Source organism: Hypanus sabinus, chromosome 7 (genome assembly GCF_030144855.1).
Source record: "Hypanus sabinus isolate sHypSab1 chromosome 7, sHypSab1.hap1, whole genome shotgun sequence".
Lineage (NCBI taxonomy): Eukaryota > Metazoa > Chordata > Chondrichthyes > Myliobatiformes > Dasyatidae > Hypanus > Hypanus sabinus.
The window spans coordinates 86,357,560-86,382,267 of record NC_082712.1 but is presented as its reverse complement, the minus strand read 5'-3'; the positions used below and the strand labels follow the sequence as shown (position 1 = coordinate 86,382,267).

At 49.5% G+C, this 24,708-nt stretch overlaps 1 protein-coding gene across 3 annotated transcripts in view; it reads left to right on the top strand.

The window, feature by feature from the left end:
* Positions 1-5,718: 5,718 nt before the first annotated feature.
* Positions 5,719-24,708, top strand: part of LOC132396937 (ephrin type-B receptor 3-like) — a 145,056-nt gene continuing 126,066 nt past the window's right edge. For all 3 annotated transcript variants that reach the window (XR_009513182.1, XR_009513181.1, XM_059975064.1), the window contains exons 1-2: positions 5,719-5,905; positions 11,097-11,161. Coding sequence is in view for 1 of the 3 variants with exons in the window: in XM_059975064.1 (XP_059831047.1) it covers positions 5,854-5,905; positions 11,097-11,161 (117 nt within the window). In the remaining 2 variants the exon portion in view is untranslated. The remainder of the gene's footprint in view (positions 5,906-11,096; positions 11,162-24,708) is intronic.

The window sequence follows — 24,708 nt, the reverse complement described above, 5'->3', positions numbered from 1 at the left end:
GAATGCTTTGGGATTGAAAGCTCTCAGTTTTATAAGGTTTATTTGTATACATGCAAAAGGAGTTGGGCCCACCTTCATTATGCACCAAATATTGCACATTATATGTATCAAATGGATTATTATTTCCCCGCACATGTTCCCCTCCTGTTCTGTATTGCCACATTCAGTATAATATTACCATATTGTAATTTTATAGAGAAGATATTGGGGCGATTGTAGTGTAGTGGTTAGCGCAATGCTTTACAATACCAGGGTCCTGGGTTCAATTCCTGCTGGAGTCTGTAAGTTCTCCCCGTGACCACGCGGGTTTCCTCCAGATGCTCTGATTTCCTGCCACAGTCCAACGACGTACCAGTTGTTAGCATCATTGTAAATTGTCCTGTGTTTAGTCTAAGGTGATTTGCACATTCTCTCTGCATCACAGAGATTCCCCTGGGTTCTTCCCACATCTAGACCACACATCAGGGCTGTCCCATCAGCCAATGGGTGGTCCTGATGAGGACGAGATGGCTCACAGAGAGCAGACATATTCACGGACCAGTCATACTCACTTTTTGTTGCAGTAGCTTCCAATACAAATAAGTGTAAGGCGATGCATTTTGGAAAGTCAAACATGTGTAGGGCAGACCAGAGGGCCCTAGGAATAAATGCACGTGGTTCACTGGTCTGCGCCACAGGTGAAAAGGGGGTTTAGCATGTAGCACCAATTGTTTATGGTGTTATGTTGCTGTTGTAGAAGTTGTTGGTGAGACCACACTTGGAGAATTGTGTACAGTTCTGGTCACCCCGTTATAGGAAAGACATAGTTAAACTGGAAAGGGTGCAGAGATGATTTATGAGATGTTTTCAGGACTGGGTGTAGTTGGTGGACCTGAGTTATAGGAAGGTAGGCCAAGATAAGTCTTTATTCCTTGGAACATAGAACTCAGGGCAACCTACTGGAGGAGTTTAAAATTATGGGAGACATTGATAGGTGGATGGTAACAGTCTTTCCCCAGGGTAGAAGAGTCAAAAACTAGGAGGGCACGAGTGGGAGATGTTCTAAAAGGGACCAAAAGGGCACTCATTTCTTTGAGGGTGGTTAGGTTATGGAATGAACTGTTAAAGAAAGTGGTTGAGGCATCATTTAAGAAGCACTTGGACAGGTACTTGAAGGAGTGCGGTTTGGAAAGGTATGGGCCGAGCGCTGGGAATTTGAACTACAGGGTGACATGGACTGGTTGCATGAATGGGCTTGTTTCCCTGCTCTGTTGCTCTATGACTCTTTGGGTAGAGCATGGGGAAAGACCATTCGGCCCATCCTATCCGTGGTGGAGTCATGTAGGCGCATCTCCCCAATGCCAACCACCAACCCTTTTCCCCTCATCCTTGCAATTCCTCTGCTAATATAAAGTCGCCCAATTCCCCTTGAACGCCAGGACTGAAACCTGCCTCTGAGGCCTGTCACAGCCTCAGCTTTAGACCCGTTTATCAGTGGTTTTTTATTCAACACTTGGCTGATCAGGATCAAGGAGATAACTGCCTGAAAGTCCGTGCCTTATTTTTCTTAATTTCTTCAACCTCATCAACAAAGCGTACTATATTATTGACGAAATGCAATTTGCCCACAACTGATCGGTGCCAGCTGTCATAAGGGGACAGGAGGCTGGACCCAAGTGCAGGATGCAGGCACTGAAGTACTAGGGCAGGACAGGAACAACTAAACAATAGACAAGATGTGGTGACCATGGTGTGTGGGAGGGACGTGACGTTCAATGTGATGCTGGGGTTCCGGGAGAGTCTTAGAGTTCAGGCAAGGCAGGATCCCGGAGTTCAGGCAAGGCAGGATCCCGGAGTTCCGGCAAGGCAGGATCCCGGAGTTCAGGCAAGGCAGGATCCCGGAGTTCCGGCAAGGCAGGATCCCGGAGTTCCGGCAAGGCAGGATCCCGGAGTTCCGGCAAGGCAGGATCCCGGAGTTCCGGCAAGGCAGGATCCCGGAGTTCAGGCAAGGCAGGATCCCGGAGTTCAGGCAAGGCAGGATCCCGGAGTTCCGGCAAGGCAGGATCCCGGAGTTCCGGCAAGGCAGGATCCCGGAGTTCAGGCAAGGCAGGATCCCGGAGTTCCGGCAAGGCAGGATCCCGGAGTTCAGGCAAGGCAGGATCCCGGAGTTCAGGCAAGGCAGGATCCCGGAGTTCAGGCAAGGCAGGATCCCGGAGTTCCGGCAAGGCAGGATCCCGGAGTTCAGGCAAGGCAGGATCTTGGAGTTTACTGGGCGGGCAGCATAACTCCTGGGCAGGGCCTGGACCACTCAGGCAGGAACACGGGGTCCTGAGCAGGTCATGGGGCACCTGGGTAGATTGAAGAGCACAACCCGTCAGCAGCGAGGGATGCAAAGGGCCAGCAGCAGTCTGGCCACGCTTGCCCGACAGAGGCAAGGGATAGGAAGGGAACTAGATCCAGGGTGACTTCCAGACTTACTCAAAGAACTCATCTTTAATGAGGGGAACTCCAAGCCAGGGCAACTGGAGGAACAGGATAGGCAGGACAACCCCCCAACTCCACTCAGTCCCAGATCCCCCGATATACACCGCCAGCCGATGGGCATCAGGTGCACCTCTTTGAGCCCCAAGAAGCCACGATGATCCACAGGTGTGACCAATTGGGCTCAAGGGGGAAAGGAGAGACGGCTACAAGACCCAGAGTCCGGAGTCTGCGAACCAAATCAGGACCCGGAATGCAGGCTCCGGACCAGACCATAACACCAGCATCCCTTTGATTACCTCCGAGACTATGAATCCTGCTGGGATAAGTGTGTCTACAAGCTTTCCCACTCCTGACCTCCTTGTATATCCCTGGACTGTTCTGAACAAAGAAGTAACAGCTATCACTTCCCTGTGCTCCAATACCAACCCTGTATCCAAAGAGATGGTCATTTTTCCTCATGCTTCACTCATTCCCAGGTATGTCTTTTACAGAGAGTTTGGTGGTGTGTGTAACAAAATGCCAGGGGTTGTGATAGAGACTGATACATCAAGCGCATTTAAGACACTCTTAGATAGGCACGTGGGTGCTAGAAAATGGAAGGGTATGTAGGAGGGAAGGGTTAGATTATCTTAAGGTGGGTTAAAAGGTTGGCACAACATCATGGGCCGAAGGGCCTGTACTGAGCTGTAATGATCCATGTTCTAACAAGAATCACCAAGCTCAAGGGAGCCCCCTGTTATTTCGGAATCAGAGCAACTGGAATCCATCAATGTTGGGCACTTACGCGAGAGGCCGCAGACACTGAGTGCAAACAAAATTCATCAACAAAGCACTTTTAGCTTAGTTGAACTATTGCAAAGCGACAGCACCGTTCTGATATTAAACGTATTATATTCATTAAAAGCTGTTTCCTTGCTTCTCTACACTCCTACGTAAAATTATATTTTTGTTCAGCTTCAAGCGTTCTTTCAGAACCACAAAGTCAATTCTTAGGAAGCAACACTTTCGGGAAAAAAACCTTGTTGTCCAGTGTTATTAGACCCCTGCGCGCTGAAGAGGAACTCCTGATGTCTATGGAGCTCCTCGGTCGTCCAGGTCAGTGTATAATCAAGCAGTAGTCAATCCAGGCAAGCTGCAACAAATTAAGTTGTCCAGCAAGTCCAGTTGCCTTGATTGACTACTGCTTGATATGAGCTCCTGATCTCTCAGTCTGCCTTGCGTCCTCTGCCGGCACTGCACCTCCTCTGGAACTGGAACACTGCACTTCACTGCAGAGAGAAGTGCTGGAGGAACTCAGCAGGTCAGCAGATAGAGGGATCTCGGCACGACTGCCTATTCATTTCCAGAGATGCTGCCTGACCTGCTGAGTTCCTCCAGCTCTTTGTGTGTGTTGCTTTGGATTTCCAGCACCTGCAGAATCTCTGGTGTTACTGATTGACTGAACTCTGCCTTCTGCGCTACCGTACTACCCCGACGAGCTTATGGATGAAATTATCTGTCTGGGTGGCACTTCAACAGAAGCTCCTCGCTGCACCTGTGACAATGATAAACCAATTCTCGATTCATTCTGGTTCTGCTGTCCAGTTTGCTTTGTACATTCTGTAGAGGGATGTGGGCCTCGCAAGCTGAGCCACCCGTCCCTAGCTGCCCCGAGAAAGTGCCCTGTGGAGCCTCTGCAGTCCTTGAGGGGTTGGGGTACACCCGCGGTGCTGATCGGGTGAGAGCGCCAGGATGTCGACCCAATGCCGGTGAAGGAACGGATGGCAGAAAAGGAGCACCAAAGGTGACAGGTGGCGCGGGTGCTGACTTACCCAGCCCTGAGACACCAGGCAAGAAGCATTTGATTCCAAGCGATTGGTTGATTGATCATTACAGATCATTATGGGACCCAACCATGAATACCCTCTCCTTGCCCCCTTCCCTCTCTCAGCCCACAATAGAGAGCCATGTCAGGATCAGGACATCATTCACATATGCCATGAGTTTTTTGCGTCAGCAGTACAGTGCAATACATAAAATTAATCCAGTACTGTGCAAACGTCTCAGGCACCCTAGCTGTCTACATGCCCAAGACTTTAAAACAATCCTGTATGTGCCTCAGTCTCCACATGTCTGTCGTGTATCGGTCTGTGACACCACCCCCAGCAGCGTGTTACAGATATCCATCCCTCCCTGGTGATAATGCTTCCAACAAATCTGCACAATTTGTTCCAGTTCAGTGAACTTCCTTAACCTTGAGAGAAATTTCGTTTCTGACCCCGCCCTCTCCACCACTTCCCCGTGATTACATCTACACTCAGCGGCAACTTTATTAGATACCTCCCGTACCTCTTTCAGCGGTCACTGAGTGTGTGTTCGTCGTCTTCTGCCGGTGTCGGCCACCCACCCACTTCAATGTTCGACGTGTTCTCTGCTCGGAGATGCTCTTCCGCACAGCACTGTTGTAACGAGTTACTGCCGCCTTCCTGTCAGCTTGAACCAGTCTGGCCATTCACCTCTGACCTCGCTCATTAACAAGGCATTTTCACCCACAGAATTGCCTTTCACTGGCTGACCTTTTTTGCCCCTCACCATATTGTCTAATCTCCAGAGAGTATTGTGTGTGAAAATCCCAGGAGATCAGCAGTTTCTCTGACCACCCCGCCTGGCACAGTCAAAGTCACTTCGATCACATTTCTTCCCTGTTGTGTATTGGACAGTTCAGCAATATTTGAGTTGGATTACACATTCCGGTCCTGTTAAATTGTTTGTCACGTGTTATATGTGTGTGGAGGCGTGAATTGTGCTGCCACGTGACATGCGAGCGCCTCGCTAAAAGTGAACACGCAGTGAGACCCTCATTTCGGTCTCCAGTGTCCTCTTTGAATTAGCTTAATGTTTTGAAGTTACGGAACATAACACTCCCCATTTCGATGTTCGGTCTGAACCTCTTGGCCAGGTCTGCATGCCTTTTTGCACTGAGTTCCTGCCACATTGATTGGCTGATGAGATATTTTCATGTTGGCCAGGTGTAACGGTGCCCTAACAGAGTGGCCGGAGAGAGGGGGAGAGAGACCCCCGAGCTCTTTGGCCATCAGCCTTGGAGTTATGACCCCGCAGGACCCACTGACCCCCTACAACTCACCGCTGTGACTATCGGACTGTCCCGTGACCCGCTGCCCTGTGTGTGACTGCCCTATCTCAACTTCCCTCTCCAAACACGAGTCCCCTTTTTAAAATCAGTCAGCGAGTGGGTGTACTTTGAGCCTCCGGCTGCGAGGGGCGGGGACTCTTGTGGGGTGAGAGCAGTCAGACAGACGCCCTCGTTGTTTTCCCACAGCGCTGAGGTGGACAGGGGCACAGAGTCCGCTCCACGGTCCCTGCGGAGTCCCAGCCCAAAGGCCACTGGCCATGGCGATCTGGCTGTCCCTCTGCTTTTTTTCCACAGCGCTGGCTTTCGACGGTAGGTTTAAAGATGCAATTTATCCAGCACATTGTGTCGATTCCCAGTCGTACAGGGTCTATGGCGCATCGGGGTGGAGGCGCTGCATCACGGCTCCGGAATCGGATCCCGACGCGCGGGTTTGTGTGTGTGGAGTTTTTCACGTTCTACCTGTGACTGCGTGGTCTCTTCCCCCCACCCCCAGGAGAGCTTTGTTCCCTCCCACGTCCCAAAGGTGCACGGGTCGCTGAGTCAATCGGCCCCTGTAATTTGCCCCTATTGTATGGCGAGGAGTAGAATCTGCAGGGAGTTAATGGGAATGTGGAGAGAACGAAATAAGATTGGTGTCAATACGGTGGTCAGTACGGATTCGATGGACCGAATGACCTGTTTCCAAGCTGCATGGCTCATTGATAGGGATGGTACTGGTAGAAAGATTAGAAAGTTTAACCGGATTAATTTAGATGTCAGATGGCGAGTTGCCAGGAGTAAAGGTGAATCTCAAAGAGTCGGTTGTGTTATTCATGGGATATGACGTACGTGATTTTTTTCAATTTTCATTCTAAGTTTGCGTACTGCCAATCGGAAAGATTTCAAGTGCCGCACCGTTTTCCAGCCGTGTAAAGACCCCCCCCCCCCCACCCCGCCCAGTGCAACGGCTGGTCCACGCAGCTGAGCCAACTACAAACATTTTCTCTTTCGATCCTCCCACTTTCTGCAAACTCAGTGTACCCGTGGGCACCCGCAGGAGCCCCAGTTATGCCTGTCTTTACGTTGGCAATTTCGAACAGGTCAAGCCTTCCCTGGCAATGCTCTCCAGCACTTTCCGCGACACATTGGCGACTGCGTCGGTGTTGCTTTATGCCCCTTGTCTCCTACTTCCATCTGCCCTTAAATTCACTTGCTGTATTTCTCACACTTCTTTCCCCTTTCTCGATATCTCTGTCTCAAGCTTGGGAGACAAACCGTCAACCGACATCTTTTACAAACCTACCGATTCCCATAGCTACGGCGACTACCTCTATCTCCTGTGAAAGTGTTTTCCTCAGTTCCTTCGCCCCTGCCGCATCGGTTCTCAGGATGAGGCTTTCCTTTCCAGAACACCAGAGATATCTTCCTTCCTCAAATAACAGCGTTTCCCTTCTTCCGCCATTGATGCTGCCCTCACTCCAATTCCTGGTCATCCGCGGTCACCCCATCTTCCCGCTGCCTTAACAGTGATAGAGTTCCTCTTGACCATATGAACCTCAGCACCCAACACATCATTCTCCACAACTTCCGCCGCCTTCAACGGGACCCTACCGCCACGCACACCCGTACCTCCCCACCCAATTCCCCACTTTCTGTAAGGATCGTTCCCTGAGTGATTCCCTGGTCCATTCGCCCCTCCCCATTAATCTCTCTCTTGGCACCTATTCCTGCAAGCACCGGAAGTGCGACACTTGCCCATTCACCTCCTCCTCCCTCACCTCCATTCAGGGGCCCAAACAGTCCTTCCAGGTGAGGCAACACTTCACCCGTGAACCTGCTGGGGTCGTCTATAGTGTCTGCTGTTCCTGATGCGGCCTCCTCTGTATTGGTGAGACCCGATGTAGATTGAGGGAACGGGTTTGTCGATCACCTCCACTCCATCCGCAAAAAGCGGGATTTCCCTGTGGCCAGCCAATTCGATTCCTATTCCCATTCCCATTTCCAAAAAGCGGGATTTCCCTGTGGCCAGCCAATTCGATTCCTATTCCCATTCCCATTTCCGGCGTCTTCTTCCTCCTTTGCCATGATGAGGCTATTGTCGGGTTGGAGGAGCAACATCTCATATTCCGTCCAGGTAGCCTCCAAACCGATGGCATGAACATCGATTTCTCCAACTTGCGTGTAAAAAAAAAACGACTCCTTTCCCACATCTTCACTTTCCCACTCTGCACTCTTCTCCTCACTGGCCTATCACCCCCTCCCCTCCCCGTGCCTCTCCTCTTTCTCTTTCTCCCATAATCCGCTCACCTTTCCGATCAGATTCCTTCTTCCCCGGCCCTTTAACTTTCCTCCCAACTTCTTACACCCCCTCCCCCCACATGGCGTAACCTATCACAGTCTAGATTCCTCCTTCCCCTGCCCCCACTCTTCCCGCTTCCTTTCCAGTCCTGTTGAAGGGTCTCGGTCCGAAGCGTCGACTGCTTATTCATTTCCATACATGTTACCTGACCTGCTGAGTTCCTCCAGCATTTTGTATGTGTTGCTCGGGATTTCCAACACCTGCAGAACCTGTTGTGTTGACACCATTCATTTCATTGAGTGTGCTCCGCCAATCAACCATGGTTGAGTTTTTTTTTTAACCCTATTCTCCCCGTAACCCTTAACCCCTTTACCGGCGTAACACACACTCACACAGAAAATGCTGGCTAGAACTGTACTGCTGGCGGACTCCTGCTTCTCGGGATATGGATGGGTTAGCTCGACTGAATTCTTCCTGGGTTCAGTGTGGTGATATCCCAACTATCGTGAAGAGCGGTCGCAAAGTCTTTATTCCAAACTAGGGGAGCATAGCAGAGTCGCGTAGTGGCTAGCACAACGTTTTACAGTTACAGGCGGCCAGGGTTCAATTCCCGCCGCCGCCGATACAGTCTCCCCGAGACCACGTGTTCTCCGGGTGCTCCCGTTTCCTTGCACAGTCCAAAGACATGTCAGTTGGCAGGTTAACTGGGTGTTGTAAATTTTCCCTAAATTAGGCTAGGGTCGAATCGGGGTGGTTGCTGGGCCAGCAAAGGTCTATTCCACGCTGTAGCTCAATAAATAAATAAATTAAAATGTAATTGGTGTCCATTATAACTGGACATATATTTCTGAAAGCAGTGAACCTTTTGGCAGAGGCAAAAACCTTAGATGTCCGAGAGAAATTGGTAATTGGTTTCCTACTGTCACCTTTACTGAGGTACGGTGACAAAATTTGTTTTGCATGTCGTGCATTACAGCGAAGTAGTACAAGGGAAAAGCAGTAATAGAAGGCAGAATAAAGTGTTGCACTTAGGGAGAGCGCAGGTAAGGCGCAAGGGCCGTGGCGTAGTGTGAAGCAGAGAGTCCATCTGACTGTACTAGGTGACCATTCAATAGTCTTTTAACAACGGGGTGGATACTGTCCTTGAGTCTGGGTGTACGTGCATCTTCTGCCCGAAGGGGTGGGTGGCGGGGGGTACTGTATGTCCTGATGTTGGCAGCTTTACAAAGGGAGGAACAAGTGTAGACGGAGTCCATGGCGGAGGCTGGCTTTTGTCATGTGCTGGGCGCTGTCCACGGCTCGCTGCAGTTTCTGGCGGTCCCGTGCAGGGCAGTGGGATGCCTCCGAAGGGAATGCTGTCTGCGGGGCATCGATAACGACTGTGAGGATCGTTTCTGTTTTCAGTCTCCTAAGGAAGTCGAGGAGCAAGTGAGCTTTCATGGCTGTGCGCTCCCACCACCCACCTTACCAACAACAGAGAGACCATGGTCCACAGTCCATCGACATCTCACAGGCTCGCTCGCTCCACGACAAGGGAGAGACAGATGTCTCTCCTTCCACAGCGACAGGGATGACAACAGCCGCCATTTCGATGTTGCAGCCAGTCTGAGGCCTTGCTCTTTTATTCCGAGTTCCCCAACTTGAGGGTCGGCAGATGGATTACCGGGTGCAGCGCCACCCTCGCTGTCTTCGATGTTCCGGCTCCCGCTACGCTTCAGTGCAGGACACTGTGAGAATTCGCGTCCGCAGGGCAGTGCAGACCCCGAAGTCACTCGACTTCAGGCCAAACCGGCATCCAGTATTGCCGAAACGCGGCCGATCAGCGGGGCTCCGAGAACGCGAGTACGCGAGCAGAGGCGCAGTTTTTGAGCGCCGCTGTGGCTCAAAGACCCCGACAGAACCCCAACCACCCCGAAAAGGAAAGTAGAGACATTAGAATAGAAAAACATTAGCAGTTTCCCTGATGAGTTGGGAGAAGTCGCCCACTGGCGCATCTTTAACTCCGCCCAGTTTGGCCACTATGTTGCTTTGCCTGGACACTCATGTTGTCTGCTTGGCCCTGTTCCAGGGTGTACAGTATTTCAGAGAAGACATGCTAACCCCTCCTTGCTGGGTCGTCGTGGTCCCTTGTCTAATGAAACTCAGACCAGGCTCTTCTTTGTGAGTGATTTTAGTTCGGCAAGATTCTGTACAGTTTGCCTGAGCTCTTACTAGTTTTTCCGATTGATTTCTGTAATAAATCTTTAGTTTGAACTGCCGAAGTCTCCCTGATTCCTGCGATTGAGAGTCATTGCGACTCTCTCTGGGTTATTCTTGAATTCTGCCAGATATCAGCAGCCGTCTTGCCACGAGGTTGAGTCCTGTGATTTGAGTGTCTAGGGACCCAGAGCGTGAAACCCAGCTCGGCTCTTTGAGGGCGAGGGAGTTCCACTCCTCCATAATTTCAGGCCCGGTATTTGCCCTGTCGTTGTCAGGTTGCTCTCATTGGAATCTTGCTGTGCGCACATTGAACGCAGTCACTCCATGTATCAGAGGCGGCCATGGAATACTGTGAGCGGGGAGGAAAACACAGCTGCAGATGATGGAAATCCGAGCTAAACTGAAACCAGAAACACTCGGCAGATCACGCAGCCTCAATGGAGAGAGAAACGGGCCTCGGCCAGCAACGCCGACTGTTGCTGCCTGACCCGATGAGTTCCTCCCCATCTTCACGCGTGTTTCTAGTGAAATAAAGTCCTTGTTTTGAATCTAGCATTCTTCATCAGTGCCGAGAAAGTGAGAATCAAGTTGGTGCGGGTGGGGAAGGGACAAGGGTAGGAATTCCTCTGATAGGACGATAATCAGGCAATTCAGGGAACATTAATAAAACCAGCAAAAGGCACCAGCTCAGTCAGCATCTAGGCAGAAAGAAAGGCATTGCTTCAGATTTGTTCTCGCTCCATTGATGCTGCCTGACCTGCTGGGTGTTCCCAGCACGTTCAGGTTTCTAGCATCCGCAGTTTTTCCATCTAAAGAGCAGATGAAGACCTGTTTAACCAGATGTGAATATTGCGCAGTTGTTAGTTATCACCGGGCTTCTGAAAAACGCAGAAAGGGGAAGGAAGAAGCAGAAGGAAGCCTGGCAAAGTGGGAGCAACGTGTCAGCTACAGCCAGGGGCAGCATTTTGACGGGTTGTCAAAGGTTCTATCGAAATACAAACCTCTCCCCTTTCTCTCTGATAGAGGAGCTCATGGACACTCAGTTGGAGACGGAGGAGCTGAACTGGCTGGCGCTGCCCAGCAGCGGGGTAAGGTGCCAACTTTCACAAATTCTTCCCTCGTCTTGCAAGATGCCCTTCCAACCCCTTGAGTTGTGCTGCCCAGCAACCCCCAGTTTAACCCCAGCCTAATCACGGGACAATTCACGATGACCTACCAGCCAGCACTTCTTTGGACTGTGGGAGGAATCCCGCGTGACCACGAGGAGAACGTACAAAGTCCCTACAGGCAGAGGCGGGAATTGAACCCTTGTCGCTGGTACTGTAGAACGTCGTGCTAACCACCATGCTACCGTGCCAGCCCAGAGATAGCCAGACCCTTCGGCCCACCTTATCTGTACTGACCACCATGCCTATCTACTCTGATTCTATATAATAAATTACCTCATCCCGCTGTGCCTTGCTCATTCAAGTCCCTGTCCAGATTACTGTTCCTGATAACTGAAGTCTTCCAATCCCAGGTAACATCTTTATGTGCCAGATTGAGTTGATTGAACACAGAACATAAACCAGTCCAGCACAGTCCAGGCTATAGGGGGTTATGTCTCCACAGTTCGGATATGGGGCAAGTGCTGACTGAGAGACACTGAAGCAGGTCGATAGTTCACAACTTTAATTCGAAAGTAGTTAAAGGGAAAATAAAACAATAAACGCTAGGCCAAACAGGGTTGTTAACTAGAACTCTCAAAAGGGAAAACAAAGCCTACATCGCGGCTGCAAAGAACATCTAAATACTAAATACCGCCAGTCTTCAGAGCCAATTGACTTGAAAGTCCAATAACTCAGGGAAGGCCGAATGCAAAACAGCAGCGAAGCGTTGCTGTGTTCTGTCCAAGTCTCGACAAGCGCTACGAAAACAAGAATGGAGTTAAATACTATCACGATAAATAATAATGACGTGACACGTGCAAATTCACAAGCGCAGTTTCCGCATCGACTGCGCTGCCGAATCCGCGGTTTGTGTCAGGACTCGACACCGTACGACGCTCTTCCAAATCACCGAACTGCAAGTCGAAAGGAGTTCGCTCGATCCTTTATCACGAAGCCAGCAAAAACGTACCATCTTATATTAACGAAACTAAGTTAGCGAAACAGCAAAATTAGAGTTAAAAAAGGAGGATCTAGTGTTTTCCCGGCGTATATGACGAATAAACTCTTCTCGGGCTTTCAGTCGGGCACAGATATAGATTGTAACCGACGTTTCCACATCAAACTCCGCCATCGTCATCGGGGATGACGCCACGGCAGGGCAAGTCCGGGGGTATTTATACCCCGTAGTATGTCCCTCCTGATTGGTTAGTCCTCATCCAATCAGGTTTTCGCTGTCCCATTTTGGTTACTATCGATTTCCAGTTCTTCCGTAGAGTCAGATCTTCGTCTTCGTTAAAATTCTGTCTCTCTAGTTTTATTTCATTGGCTTGGTCCCAAAGGCTATTGGCGCAGTACAGTGCCCCCTTAGTCAATCCTGTGGCTGTTGCGAGTGCGGTGATTTCTCTGGGTAACCCAAACGAATGCACCCCCTGTGCTCCTTGATGCGGGTTTCCATCGAGCGTCCTGTCTGAGCGATATACACCGCTCCGCTTTCACAGGGAACCGGCCGACCTGAGTCCCAGGTCACCTTTGACCCAGATAAGCCGCAACTTGAGCTTCGTTAGGGGTTTGTAGATGGTATTTCTTAAGGATCTGGCGGTCTTTCGAGAAACGGCGGAAATATAGTGAAGACAGGCGGTAGCGAAAGGTTCCTCCTCGTTGCTAGGATTCCTGGTTTTTCTGTCAGTCCCTGTAAGGGCCCGATTGATTTCCACCACCTTCTGGCCGTTCCGCAGGAGCGTCATGCGTAATAGTCTTATTTTCTTCGGGAGACTCTCCGGGTCCGAAATAGCTTTCGCACCGTTAATCAGAGTAGAAAGAACTTTGGGAGGTGTGATGGTGGCTGTTGTTGAGGTTTAAGTCCGTGTGAGTGGGTTTCCGATAGACGCCATGTCCGGGGCTATCATCTGGTTTCCGTCGGATTAGTAGGTCCGGGAACGTTCATCTCCATCCCCATCGTAAATTGAATGTTTGGATTTATATTGTTCATATGGTAGTGGAAATTAGAGGAGCTAACCTCCAAACTACCGGTCACGAAAAAATATATCACCCCGTCTCTCTCCCTCTCAACGGAACGCAGAGAGCGGGAAACGTGCCTGTACTCTTCCTTCTACCGCACCCTAAACCACGTGACAAATTACCCATACATGCGCAACGTGCAAACAGCTCCTGGATAAACCTTTAACCTACTCCAATATCAACCTAACCCCTCCCTTCCAGATACCGCCCGTTACACCGCTGGCGTTTGGGGCAGCAATGAAGGTCCTCCACCCGGCAGTGTTCAGGGCTTCCCTCATCACTTCAGTAGCTTCCTCTCAGTTTTCACTATCAGTCACACAAGTCCCGGGGGGGGGGGGGGGGGGGGGGGAGACTCAGGAATACCGTCACACTCACATGTAGAAGGATTCTTCATCCCCTTTCTTGATCTTTCTGTCTCCATCTCTGGAGACGGCTTATCTACTGATATCTATTATAAGCCTACAGACTCTCACAGCTACCTGGATTATTCCTCTTCCCACCCTGTCTCTTGCAAAAATGCCACCCCCTTCTCACAATTCCTCCGTCTCCGCCGCATCTGCTCTCAGGATGAGGCCTTTCTTTCCAGGACGAAGGAGATGTCTTCCTTTTTTAAACAAAGGGGCTTCCCTTCGTCTACCATCAACTTTGCTCTCAAACGCATCTCTCCCATTTCCCACACATCTGCCCTCCCCCCATCCACCCCCATCCCTTCCCACTGATCTCCCTCCTAGCACTTATCCTTGTAAGCGGAACAAGTGCTACACCTGCCCTTACACTTCCTCCCTCACCACCATTCAGGGCCCCAGACAGTCCTTCCAGGTGAGGCGACACTTCACCTGTGAGTCGGCTGGTGTGGTATACTGCGTCCGGTACTCCCAGTGTGGCCTTTTATAAATTGGTGAGACCCAGCGCAGACTGGGAGACCGTTTCGCTGAACTCCTACGCTCGGTCCACCAGAGAAAGCGGGATCTCCCAGTGGCCACACATTTTAATTCCACGTCCCATTCCCATTCTGATATGTCTATCCATGGCCTCCTCTACTGTCAAGATGAATCCACACTCGGGTTGGAGGAACAACACCTTATATTCTGTCTGGGTAGCCTCCAACCTGATGGCATGAACATTGATTTCTCTAACTTCCATTATTGCCCCTCCTCCCCACCTTAACCCATTGCTAATGTATTTATTTATTATTCCCCCCCCCCCCCCCGCTTTTACTCTCTCTGCCTGTCTCACAATTACTCCTTGCCTGTTCTCCATCTCCCTCTGGTGCTCCCCTCTCCTTTCATTCTCCTGAGGCCTCCCGTCCCATGATCCTCTTCTTTCTCCAGCTCTGTATCACTTTTGCCAATCAACTTTCCTGCTCTTAGCTTAATCCCACCCCCTCCGGTCTTCTCCTATCATTTTGGATCTCCCCCTCCCCCTCCCACTTTCAAATCTCTTACTATCTTTTCTTTCAGTTAGCCCTGACGAAGGGTCTCTGCCCGAAACGTCGACAGTGCTTCTCCCTATAGATGCTGCCTGGCCTGCTGTGTTCCACCAGCATTTTGTGTGTGTTGCTTGAATTTTCAGCATCGGCAAATTCCCTCATGTTTAAGGATTCTTCATTGTTGTTTTGGTAATGATTTTGATTCTGGTATGAAAACACCAATGCCTTTGAATGGAAAATCCTACAGCAGGTAGAGGATTCTATCACAGGTAAATCTCTAAATGAAATGGCGTTGTAGGAAAGCAGAATCCCTCATCAGAGATCCCCATCACACAGAAATGCTCTCTTCTTGCTTCTGCCATCAGGTAGAAGGTACAAGAGCCTTGGGACTCATACCACAGGTTCAAGAACAGTTACTACCCCTCAACCATCAGGCTCTTGAACAAAAAGGGATAACTACACTCACTTGCTCATCTCATTATCGCATGTTCTCGTTATGTATTGCTTTTAATTATATTTGCATTTGCACAGTTTGTTGTCTTCTGCACTCTGGTTGGTCTTTCATTGATCCTGTTATAGTTACTAATCCGGGGATTTGCTGAGTATGCCCACAGGAAAATGAATCTCGGGGTTGTATATGGTGCCATATATATACTCGGATAATAAAATTTACTTTGAACTTTACCACTCTGGGTTATTAGCCCTGAGCTGAACCCCTGAACCTATAGGGCCGATGGACCACTCCTAGTCTGACCTCTACCCTTTGACCTGTTTGGCATGGGTGACCCTCCCAAGAGCCAAAGCATAAAGCCCTAACTCTAGCCAATATAGCTCTCCAGGTCATTGAAACACGCAAGATCGTAGTTTTCTTGGAGATCCCTTCCACATAGCCATCCATTTTACCTCTTTCATCCAAGAGTCTCTTATACAATGGTTCCCAATTTGGGGTCCATGGACTCCTCGATTAATGGTAGTGGCAGGTCTCCATGGCATAAAAAATTGGAACCCCTGATCTTAAGCGTCCCACCAGCGTATTCCAGACTCTTGCCACTTTTTACGCATAGTTGTTTTTTTTTAATTATTTTATTTACTTATTTTCCTGTAAATGCACACAAGGAAATGAATCTCAGGTTAGAATATGATGACAAATATGTTCTTTAGTAATAGATTTACTTTGAACTTTTGAACTTTGAAAATGTTTTCTGCACCCTCTTTTGCTTAATCAAGAACTTCCTGTAGGGAGGAGACCAGAACTTTACACAATGCTGCAGGACAGCACGGTAGTGTAGTGGTTAGTCCAGTGACCCAGGTTCAATTCCCACCGCTGCCTGTAAACACTTTGTCTGTTCTCCCCGTGACCACGTGGGCTTCTTCCGGGTGTTTCGGTTTCATTACACAGTACAAAAACTATGGGTTAATTGATCGCATGGGTGTGATTGCAAAGCGTAGTCTCTTGGGGCCGGAAGGCTCAAAATCTAAGTAAAAAGAAAATACAACTGAACTATGACTTCCCAACTCTTGTACTCTGTGCCGTACACCTTGCTCACTGCTCTTCCCAGCGTGGAACTACGTATTTGAAACTGTAAGTCGAGCACGTTCGCCCCGTACCCAACAGGCAGAATTTCCCGGTGGTCAACCATATGTCATCTCCTCTGCTGACAAGATGAGACCACTCTCAGATTTGAGGAGCAACACCTCATAGTCCATTTGGGTGGCCTCCAAATTGACAAATCAAGTTCTCGAGCCTCCAGTAATGTCTGCGCCACCTCCTTCTTCTATTCCCTATCCTACATAGAACAGTACAGCACAGGAACAACCCTTTGACCCATAATGTTGCGCTGAAGCAGCTAAAAAGTAAATTTAAAAAACCGAATCCTTCCTACCTACAAAATGCCCATATTCCTCCATCTCCTTCATATTCATGGGCCTATCTAAATGTCTCTTAAAAGCCTTACTCACCTCTTCTCTTCTCCATACCTACCCATCACCTCCCTCTGGTGCTCCTCATCCCTCCCTTTTTTCTATGGTTCACTTTAATCTCTTATCAGATTCCTTTTCGGTCCTTCCACCTATCAGCTACCAGCTTCTCAGTTCACACCCCCCTTCCCTGTCCGCCCACCTAATCACCTTCCAGCTTGTACATCTTCCCCTCCCACCACCTTCTTATTCTGGCCCTCTTTCCCTTTCCCCATTGACCAGTCGCACTGAAGCGTCCCAGTCCAAAACGTCGGCTGTTTATTCCCTAGCATAGATGCAGCCTGGCCTGCTGAGTTCCTCCAGTATTTTATGCTTGTGGCTCTAGGTCTTGTTGTTCAACAACACTCCCCAGTGCCCTACCACCTTCTCGGCACGATCTGCCCTGGCTTCACCATGATCATCATTACCCCGTGCTGTGCCATGCCGTATTATGTGGACAATCATGGTCTATCCACGGCCATGATTGTTCTTGGCAAATTTTTCTATAGAAGTGGTATGCCATTGCCTTCTTCTGGGCAGTGACTTTACAAGACAGGAGGCCCCAGCCATGATCAGTACTCTACCGAGATTGTCTGCCGCCTGTCAAGATGATTATGTAGGTGAAAATGATTAGTAGGTTTGTGTGTCAGGACAACACCGGTGATGAGGTGGACGGCAAAGTAGGCCGCATAAGCTCATGACGGGATGTTGTTCAACTGGGAAATAGGGAAAGAGAATGGAAAATGGAATTTAACTCAAACAAGAGCAAATTGGTGCATTTTGGAAAGCTAAACCAGGACTTGTGATCTGCACCGGCTGCTCATACGACTGTCCACCACCTGCTCCCATGGCTTCATGTGACACTGATTGGGGGGGGGGAGCGGGGTCTAAGCAGGTGCTACACCTCGCCCAAGGGTGACCTGCAGGCTAGTGGAGGGAAGGAGCACCTCACCCCTCCTTTGGTGGAGATGCATCTCCACCCTGCCACCCAGACCTCCTTTCCAAAATGCATCACTTTGTACTCATTTGAGTTAAATTCCATCTGCCATTGCTTTACCCATTTTCCCAGTTGAGCAAAGTTTCTTATCGTTGTCATAGAAACATAGAAATCTACAGCATATTACTGGCCCTTCGGCCCACGATGTTGTGTTGACCATGTAACCTCCTCTGGAAACTGCCTACAATTTCCCTACTGCACAGCCCTCTATTTTTCTAAGCTCCACGTACCAATCTAAGAGTTTTTAAAAAGACCCTATTGTATCCACATCAACCACCTTCGCCAGCAGTGCATTCCACACACCCTCCACTCTCTGTGTGAAAAACTTAGGCCTGACATCCCCTCGTACCTACTTCCAAGCACCTTAAAACTGTGCGCCCCCGTGTTACCCATCTACATGATCATCTTGATTATTAATATACAGTATATGACGAACAACAGGGGACCCTGTGCCACCCCGATCTTAAAATAAATCCTCTACTACCAGTTTTTTTGCAACCAGCAGACGAACTTTGTCTCCGATTTTCTAACGCACTCTGATCCCAATGTACCCTGACCTTCTGGACTATTTCTGTGCCACTGCTGATATTTATTTATTTAGAGATACAGCTCGGAGTAGACCGTAACAGTCCCGGACAACCCTGATTTAACCTTAGCCTAATCACGGGACAATTTACCCTCCCGGTACCTTGTTACCGGGATTCATGATGGGCTTAGATCAGGTAGGCCGTTTCCCCCAGAGCACGGGTAAAGTGAGAGGGGAGACACTTTGAAAGCGATCTGACAGTTACGATGGAGGGAGGTGGTTATCGGGGAGGCAGATACAATTACAACGGTTAGAGAGTCCTTGGACAGGAGAGGAGTGGGAAATTTACAAGGCAAATATAGGCAGGTAGGATTTGTGTGAATGTGTTACAGTCGGCAGGGTTGAGCGGGCCGAAGGAACTGTTCCTGTGTTGTGCGGCTGACTTTAAGAGTGGTGTTTCACGAGAGACCTTCTTGCCCTCGGGACGCCGCGGAGGTGTTTCCCCACTGAGCTGAGCGCCATCCTTGGGATTGACACCCAATTAGCTAATCACAGGCGCATCACTGTCCCCGCCCCCTGAAACTCCCCAACAAGGTGGGACTGGGATGGGGTCATTCTCTCATGACGTTCATGGAGTCACTTCAGCGGAAGTGATACTGACCAGAAGCTGAGGATAACTATATAGAATACAGAACAGTTCAGTATAGGAACAGGCCCTTTGGCCCATCATGTCAGTGCTGAACGCGATGCCATTAACTTATATTAAACTATCTGCCTGCACATGATACATATCGCTCCATTTCTCCACTATTCATGTAACTGTAGAAAATTATGTCTGCTCCATGCGCTCACCATTCTCTTTCTAAAAACGATCTTGTCCCACGTATCTCCTTCAAACTGTCCCTCACTCGCCTTAAACAAAATGCCCTACAGTATTTGACATTTCTACGCGGGAGGGGGGATTCTTCCTATTTTATACTTTTCATTACGAGCAGCATGTGTGTGCGTGTGTGTGTGGGGGGGGCAGCTGTCGAAATGTCGATATTTCCGGTCAAGTTCCTGCACGCACTGAGAATGGAGCAGTGGGTAAAGCCCAGAGTAGATCCTGTCCCCCAATGCCCCCCCCCCCCGGCTCTGTGCATGAGCGTGGAGCTTGCTTTTCTCTCTGTGACCACATGGGTCCGCCCTCCATGCCCCCCCCCCCACGGGTACACGGTTTCCTCCCACATCCTAAAGACGCGCAGGGTCGCTGGGCCAATCAGCTGCTGTAAATTGCCCCACTCAACCCTCAGGGTGTGGCTGAGGGAGGAACTCTGGAGGGTGCTGACGAGAGGTGGGGGAAGCAGCTAGACACTGTTCACTGATTAAACAACTTCTCCCTCCACTCTATTTGAGCTACTAGACCCTGTACACTGTTTCAGCAACGAGATCCCGTAAACTGTTTGAACAACTAAACCCTGCTTGCTAACTGAACAACGAAACTATTTGCCCTTTTGAGCAACTAGACCCTGTTTATTGTTTCAACAATTAGACCTATTTACTGATTGAACTAGACCCTGTTCACTGTCTGAGCAACTAGACCCTGTTCACTGATTGAGCAACTAGACACTGTTCACTGATTCAGCAACTAGACCCTGTTCACTGTCTGAGCAACTAGACCCTGTTCACTGTCTGAGCAACTAGACCCTGTTCACTGATTGAGCAACTAGACCCTGTTCACTGACTGAGCAACTAGACACTGTTCACTGATTGAGCAACTAGACCCTGTTCACTGTCTGAGCAACTAGACCCTGTTCACTGATTGAACAACGAGACCCTGTTCACTGACTGAGCAACTAGACCCTGTTCACTGTCTGAGCAACTAGACCCTGTTCACTGTCTGAGCAACTAGACCCTGTTCACTGACTGAGCAACTAGACCCTGTTCACTGACTGAGCAACTAGACACTGTTACTGTATGAGCAACTAGACCCTGTTCACTGTCAGAGCAACTAGACCCTGTTCACTGACTGAGCAACTAGACCCTGTTCACTGACTGAGCAACTAGACACTGTTCACTGACTGAGCAACTAGACCCTGTTCACTGTCTGAGCAACAAGACACTGTTCACTGTCTGAGCAACTAGACCCTGTTCACTGACTGAGCAACTAGACACTGTTACTGTATGAGCAACTAGACACTGTTCACTGACTGAGCAACTAGACCCTATTCACTGACTGAGCTACTAGACACTGTTCACTGACTGAGCAACTAGACCCTGTTCACGGACTGAGCTACTAGACACTGTTCACTGACTGAGCAACTAGACCCTGTTCACTGTCTGAGCAACTAGACCCTGTTCACTGACTGAGCAACTAGAACCTGTTCACTGACTGAGCAACTAGACCCTGTTCACTGTCTGAGCAACTAGACCCTGTTCACTGACTGAGCAACTAGACCTTGTTCACTGTCTGAGCAACTAGACCCTGTTCACTGACTGAGCAACTAGACCCTTTTCACTTATTGAGCAACTAGACACTGTTCACTATCTGAGCAACTAGACCCTGTTCACTGACTGAGCAACTGGACCCTGTTCACTGACTGAGCAACTAGACCCTGTTCACTGATTGAGGAACTAGACACTGTTCACTGACTGAGCAACTAGACCCTGTTCACTGACTGAGCAACTAGACCCTGTTCACTGTCTGAGCAACTAGACCCTGTTCACTGACTGAGCAACTAGACCCTGTTCACTGACTGAGCAACTAGACACTGTTCACTGATTGAGCAACTAGACCCTGTTCACTGACTGAGCAACTGGACCCTGTTCACTGATTGAGCAACTGGACCCTGTTCACTGATTGAGCAACTAGACCCTGTTCACTGATTGAGCAACTAGACCCTGTTCACTGTCTGAGCAACTGGACAGTTCACTGATTGAGCAACTAGACCCTGTTCACTGACTGAGCAACTAGACACTGTTCACTGATTGAGCAACGAGACCCTGTTCGCTGACCGAGCAACTAGACCCTGTTCGCTGACCGAGCAACTAGACACTGTTCGCTGACCGAACAACTAGACCCTGTTCGCTGTCCGAGCAACTAGACACTGTTCGCTGTCCGAGCAACAAGACACTGTTCGCTGTCTGAGCAACAAGACACTGTTCGCTGACTGAGCAACTAGACCCTGTTCACTGACTGAGCAACTAGACCCTATTCACTGACTGAGCAACTAGAACCTGTTCACTGACTGAGCAACTAGACAGTTCACTGACTGAGCAACTAGAACCTGTTCACTGACTGAGCAACTAGACCCTGTTCACTGTCTGAGCAACTAGACCCTGTTCACTGACTGAGCAACTAGACACTGTTCACTGTCTGAGCAACTAGACCCTGTTCACTGTCTGAGCAACTAGACCCTGTTCACTGACTGAGCAACTAGACCCTTTTCACTGATTGAGCAACTAGACACTGTTCACTGTCCGAGCAACTAGACCCTGTTCACTGACTGAGCAACTGGACCCTGTTCACTGACTGAGCAACTAGACCCTGTTCACTGACTGAGGAACTAGACACTGTTCACTGACTGAGCAACTAGACCCTGTTCACTGACTGAGGAACTAGACACTGTTCACTGACTGAGCAACTAGACCCTGTTAACTGACTGAGCAACTAGACCCTGTTCACTGATTGAGCAACTAGACCCTGTTCACTGTCTGAGCAACTGGACAGTTCACTGATTGAGCAACTAGACCCTGTTCACTGACTGAGCAACAAGACCCTGTTCACTGACTGAGCAACTAGACCCTGTTCACTGATTGAGCAACTAGACCCTGTTCGCTGACTGAGCAACTGGACCCTGTTCACTGAGTGAGCAACTAGACACTGTTCACTGACTGAGCAACTAGACACTGTTCACCAACAGGGCAACTGGACCCTGTTCACTGATTGAGCAACTAGACACTGTTCGCCAACAGGGCAACTAGACCCTGTTCACTGATTGAGCAACTAGACACTGTTCGCTGACTGAGCAACTAGACCCTGTTCACTGAGTGAGCAACTAGACACTGTTCACTGACTGAGCAACTAGACACTGTTCACCAACAGGGCAACTGGACCCTGTTCACTGAGTGAGCAACTAGACACTGTTCACTGAGTGAGCAACTAGACACTGTTCACCAACAGGGCAACTGGACCCTGTTCACTGAGTGAGCAACTAGACACTGTTCACCAACAGGGCAACTGGACCCTGTTCACTGATTGAGCAACTAGACACTGTTCACCAACAGGGCAACTAGACCCTGTTCACTGATTGAGCAACTAGACACTGTTCGCTGACTGAGCAACTAGACCCTGTTCGCTGACTGAGCAACTGGACCCTGTTCGCTGACTGAGCAACTAGACCCTGTTCGCTGACTGAGCAACCAGACCCTGTTCGCTGACTGAGCAACTAGACACTGTTCACTGACTGAGCAACTAGACACTGTTCACCAACAGGGCAACTGGACCCTGTTCACTGAGTGAGCAACTAGACACTGTTCACCAACAGGGCAACTGGACCCTGTTCACTGAGTGAGCAACTAGTCCCTGTTCACCAACAGGGCAACTGGACACTCTTCACTGAGTGAGCAACTAGTCCCTGTTCACCAACAGGGCAACTGGACCCTGTTCGCTGTCTGAGCAACTAGACCCTGTTCGCTGTCTGAGCAACTAGACACTGTTCGCTGTCTGAGCAACTAGACACTGTTCGCTGTCTGAGCAACTAGATCCTGTTCACTGACATAGCAACTAGATCCTGTTCACTGACATAGCAACTAGACACAGTTCGCTGACTGAGCAACTAGACTCTGTTCACTCTCTGAGCAACTAGACTCTGTTCACTGATTGAGCAACTAGACTGTGTTCACTGATTGAGCAACTAGACCCTGTTCACTGATTGAGCAACTAGACCCTGTTCACTGAGTGAACAACTAGACCCTGTTCACTGATTGAGCAACTAGACACAGTTCAATGATTGAGCAACTAGACACTGTTCACTGATTGAGCAACTAGACCCTGTTCACTGTCTGAGCAACTAGACCCTGTTCACTGTCTGAGCAACTAGACCCTGTTCACTGACTGAGCAACTAGACCCTGTTCACTGACTGAGCAACTAGACCCTGTTCGCTGACTGAGCAACTAGACCCTGTTCGCTGACTGAGCAACTAGACACAGTTCGCTGACTGAGGAACTAGACACTGTTCGCTGGTTGAGCAACTAGACCCTGTTCGCTGATTGAGCAACTAGAACCTGTGCGCTGTCTGGGCAACTAGAACCTGTTCGCTGACTGGGCAACTAGACGCTGGTAGACACTGTTCGCTGACTGAGCAACTAGACACTGTTCGCTGACTGAGCAACTAGACCCTGGTAGACACTGTTCGCTGACTGAGCAACTAGACACTGTGCGCTGACTGAGCAACTAGACACTGTTCGCTGTCTGAGCAACTAGATCCTGTTCACTGACATAGCAACTAGATCCTGTTCACTGACATAGCAACTAGACACAGTTCGCTGACTGAGCAACTAGACTCTGTTCACTCTCTGAGCAACTAGACTCTGTTCACTGATTGAGCAACTAGACTGTGTTCACTGATTGAGCAACTAGACCCTGTTCACTGATTGAGCAACTAGACCCTGTTCACTGAGTGAACAACTAGACCCTGTTCACTGATTGAGCAACTAGACACAGTTCAATGATTGAGCAACTAGACACTGTTCACTGATTGAGCAACTAGACCCTGTTCACTGTCTGAGCAACTAGACCCTGTTCACTGTCTGAGCAACTAGACCCTGTTCACTGACTGAGCAACTAGACCCTGTTCACTGACTGAGCAACTAGACCCTGTTCGCTGACTGAGCAACTAGACCCTGTTCGCTGACTGAGCAACTAGACACAGTTCGCTGACTGAGGAACTAGACACTGTTCGCTGGTTGAGCAACTAGACCCTGTTCGCTGATTGAGCAACTAGAACCTGTGCGCTGTCTGGGCAACTAGAACCTGTTCGCTGACTGGGCAACTAGACGCTGGTAGACACTGTTCGCTGACTGAGCAACTAGACACTGTTCGCTGACTGAGCAACTAGACCCTGGTAGACACTGTTCGCTGACTGAGCAACTAGACACTGTGCGCTGACTGAGCAACTAGACACTGTTCGCTGATTGAGCAACTAGACCCTGTTCGCTGATTGAGCAACTAGAACCTGTTCACTGACTGAGCAACTAGATCCTGTTCACTGACTGAGCAACTAGACCCTGTTCACTGTCTGAGCAACTAGACCCTGTTCACTGACTGAGCAACTAGACCCTCTTCACTGATTGAGGAACTAGACACTGTTCACTGACTGAGCAACTAGACACTGTTCACTGACTGAGCAACTAGACACTGTTCACCAACAGGGCAACAGGACCCTGTTCACTGAGTGAGCAACTAGTCCCTGTTCACCAACAGGGCAACTGGACACTCTTCACTGAGTGAGCAACTAGTCCCTGTTCACCAACAGGGCAACTGGACCCTGTTCACTGAGTGAGCAACTAGAGACTGTTC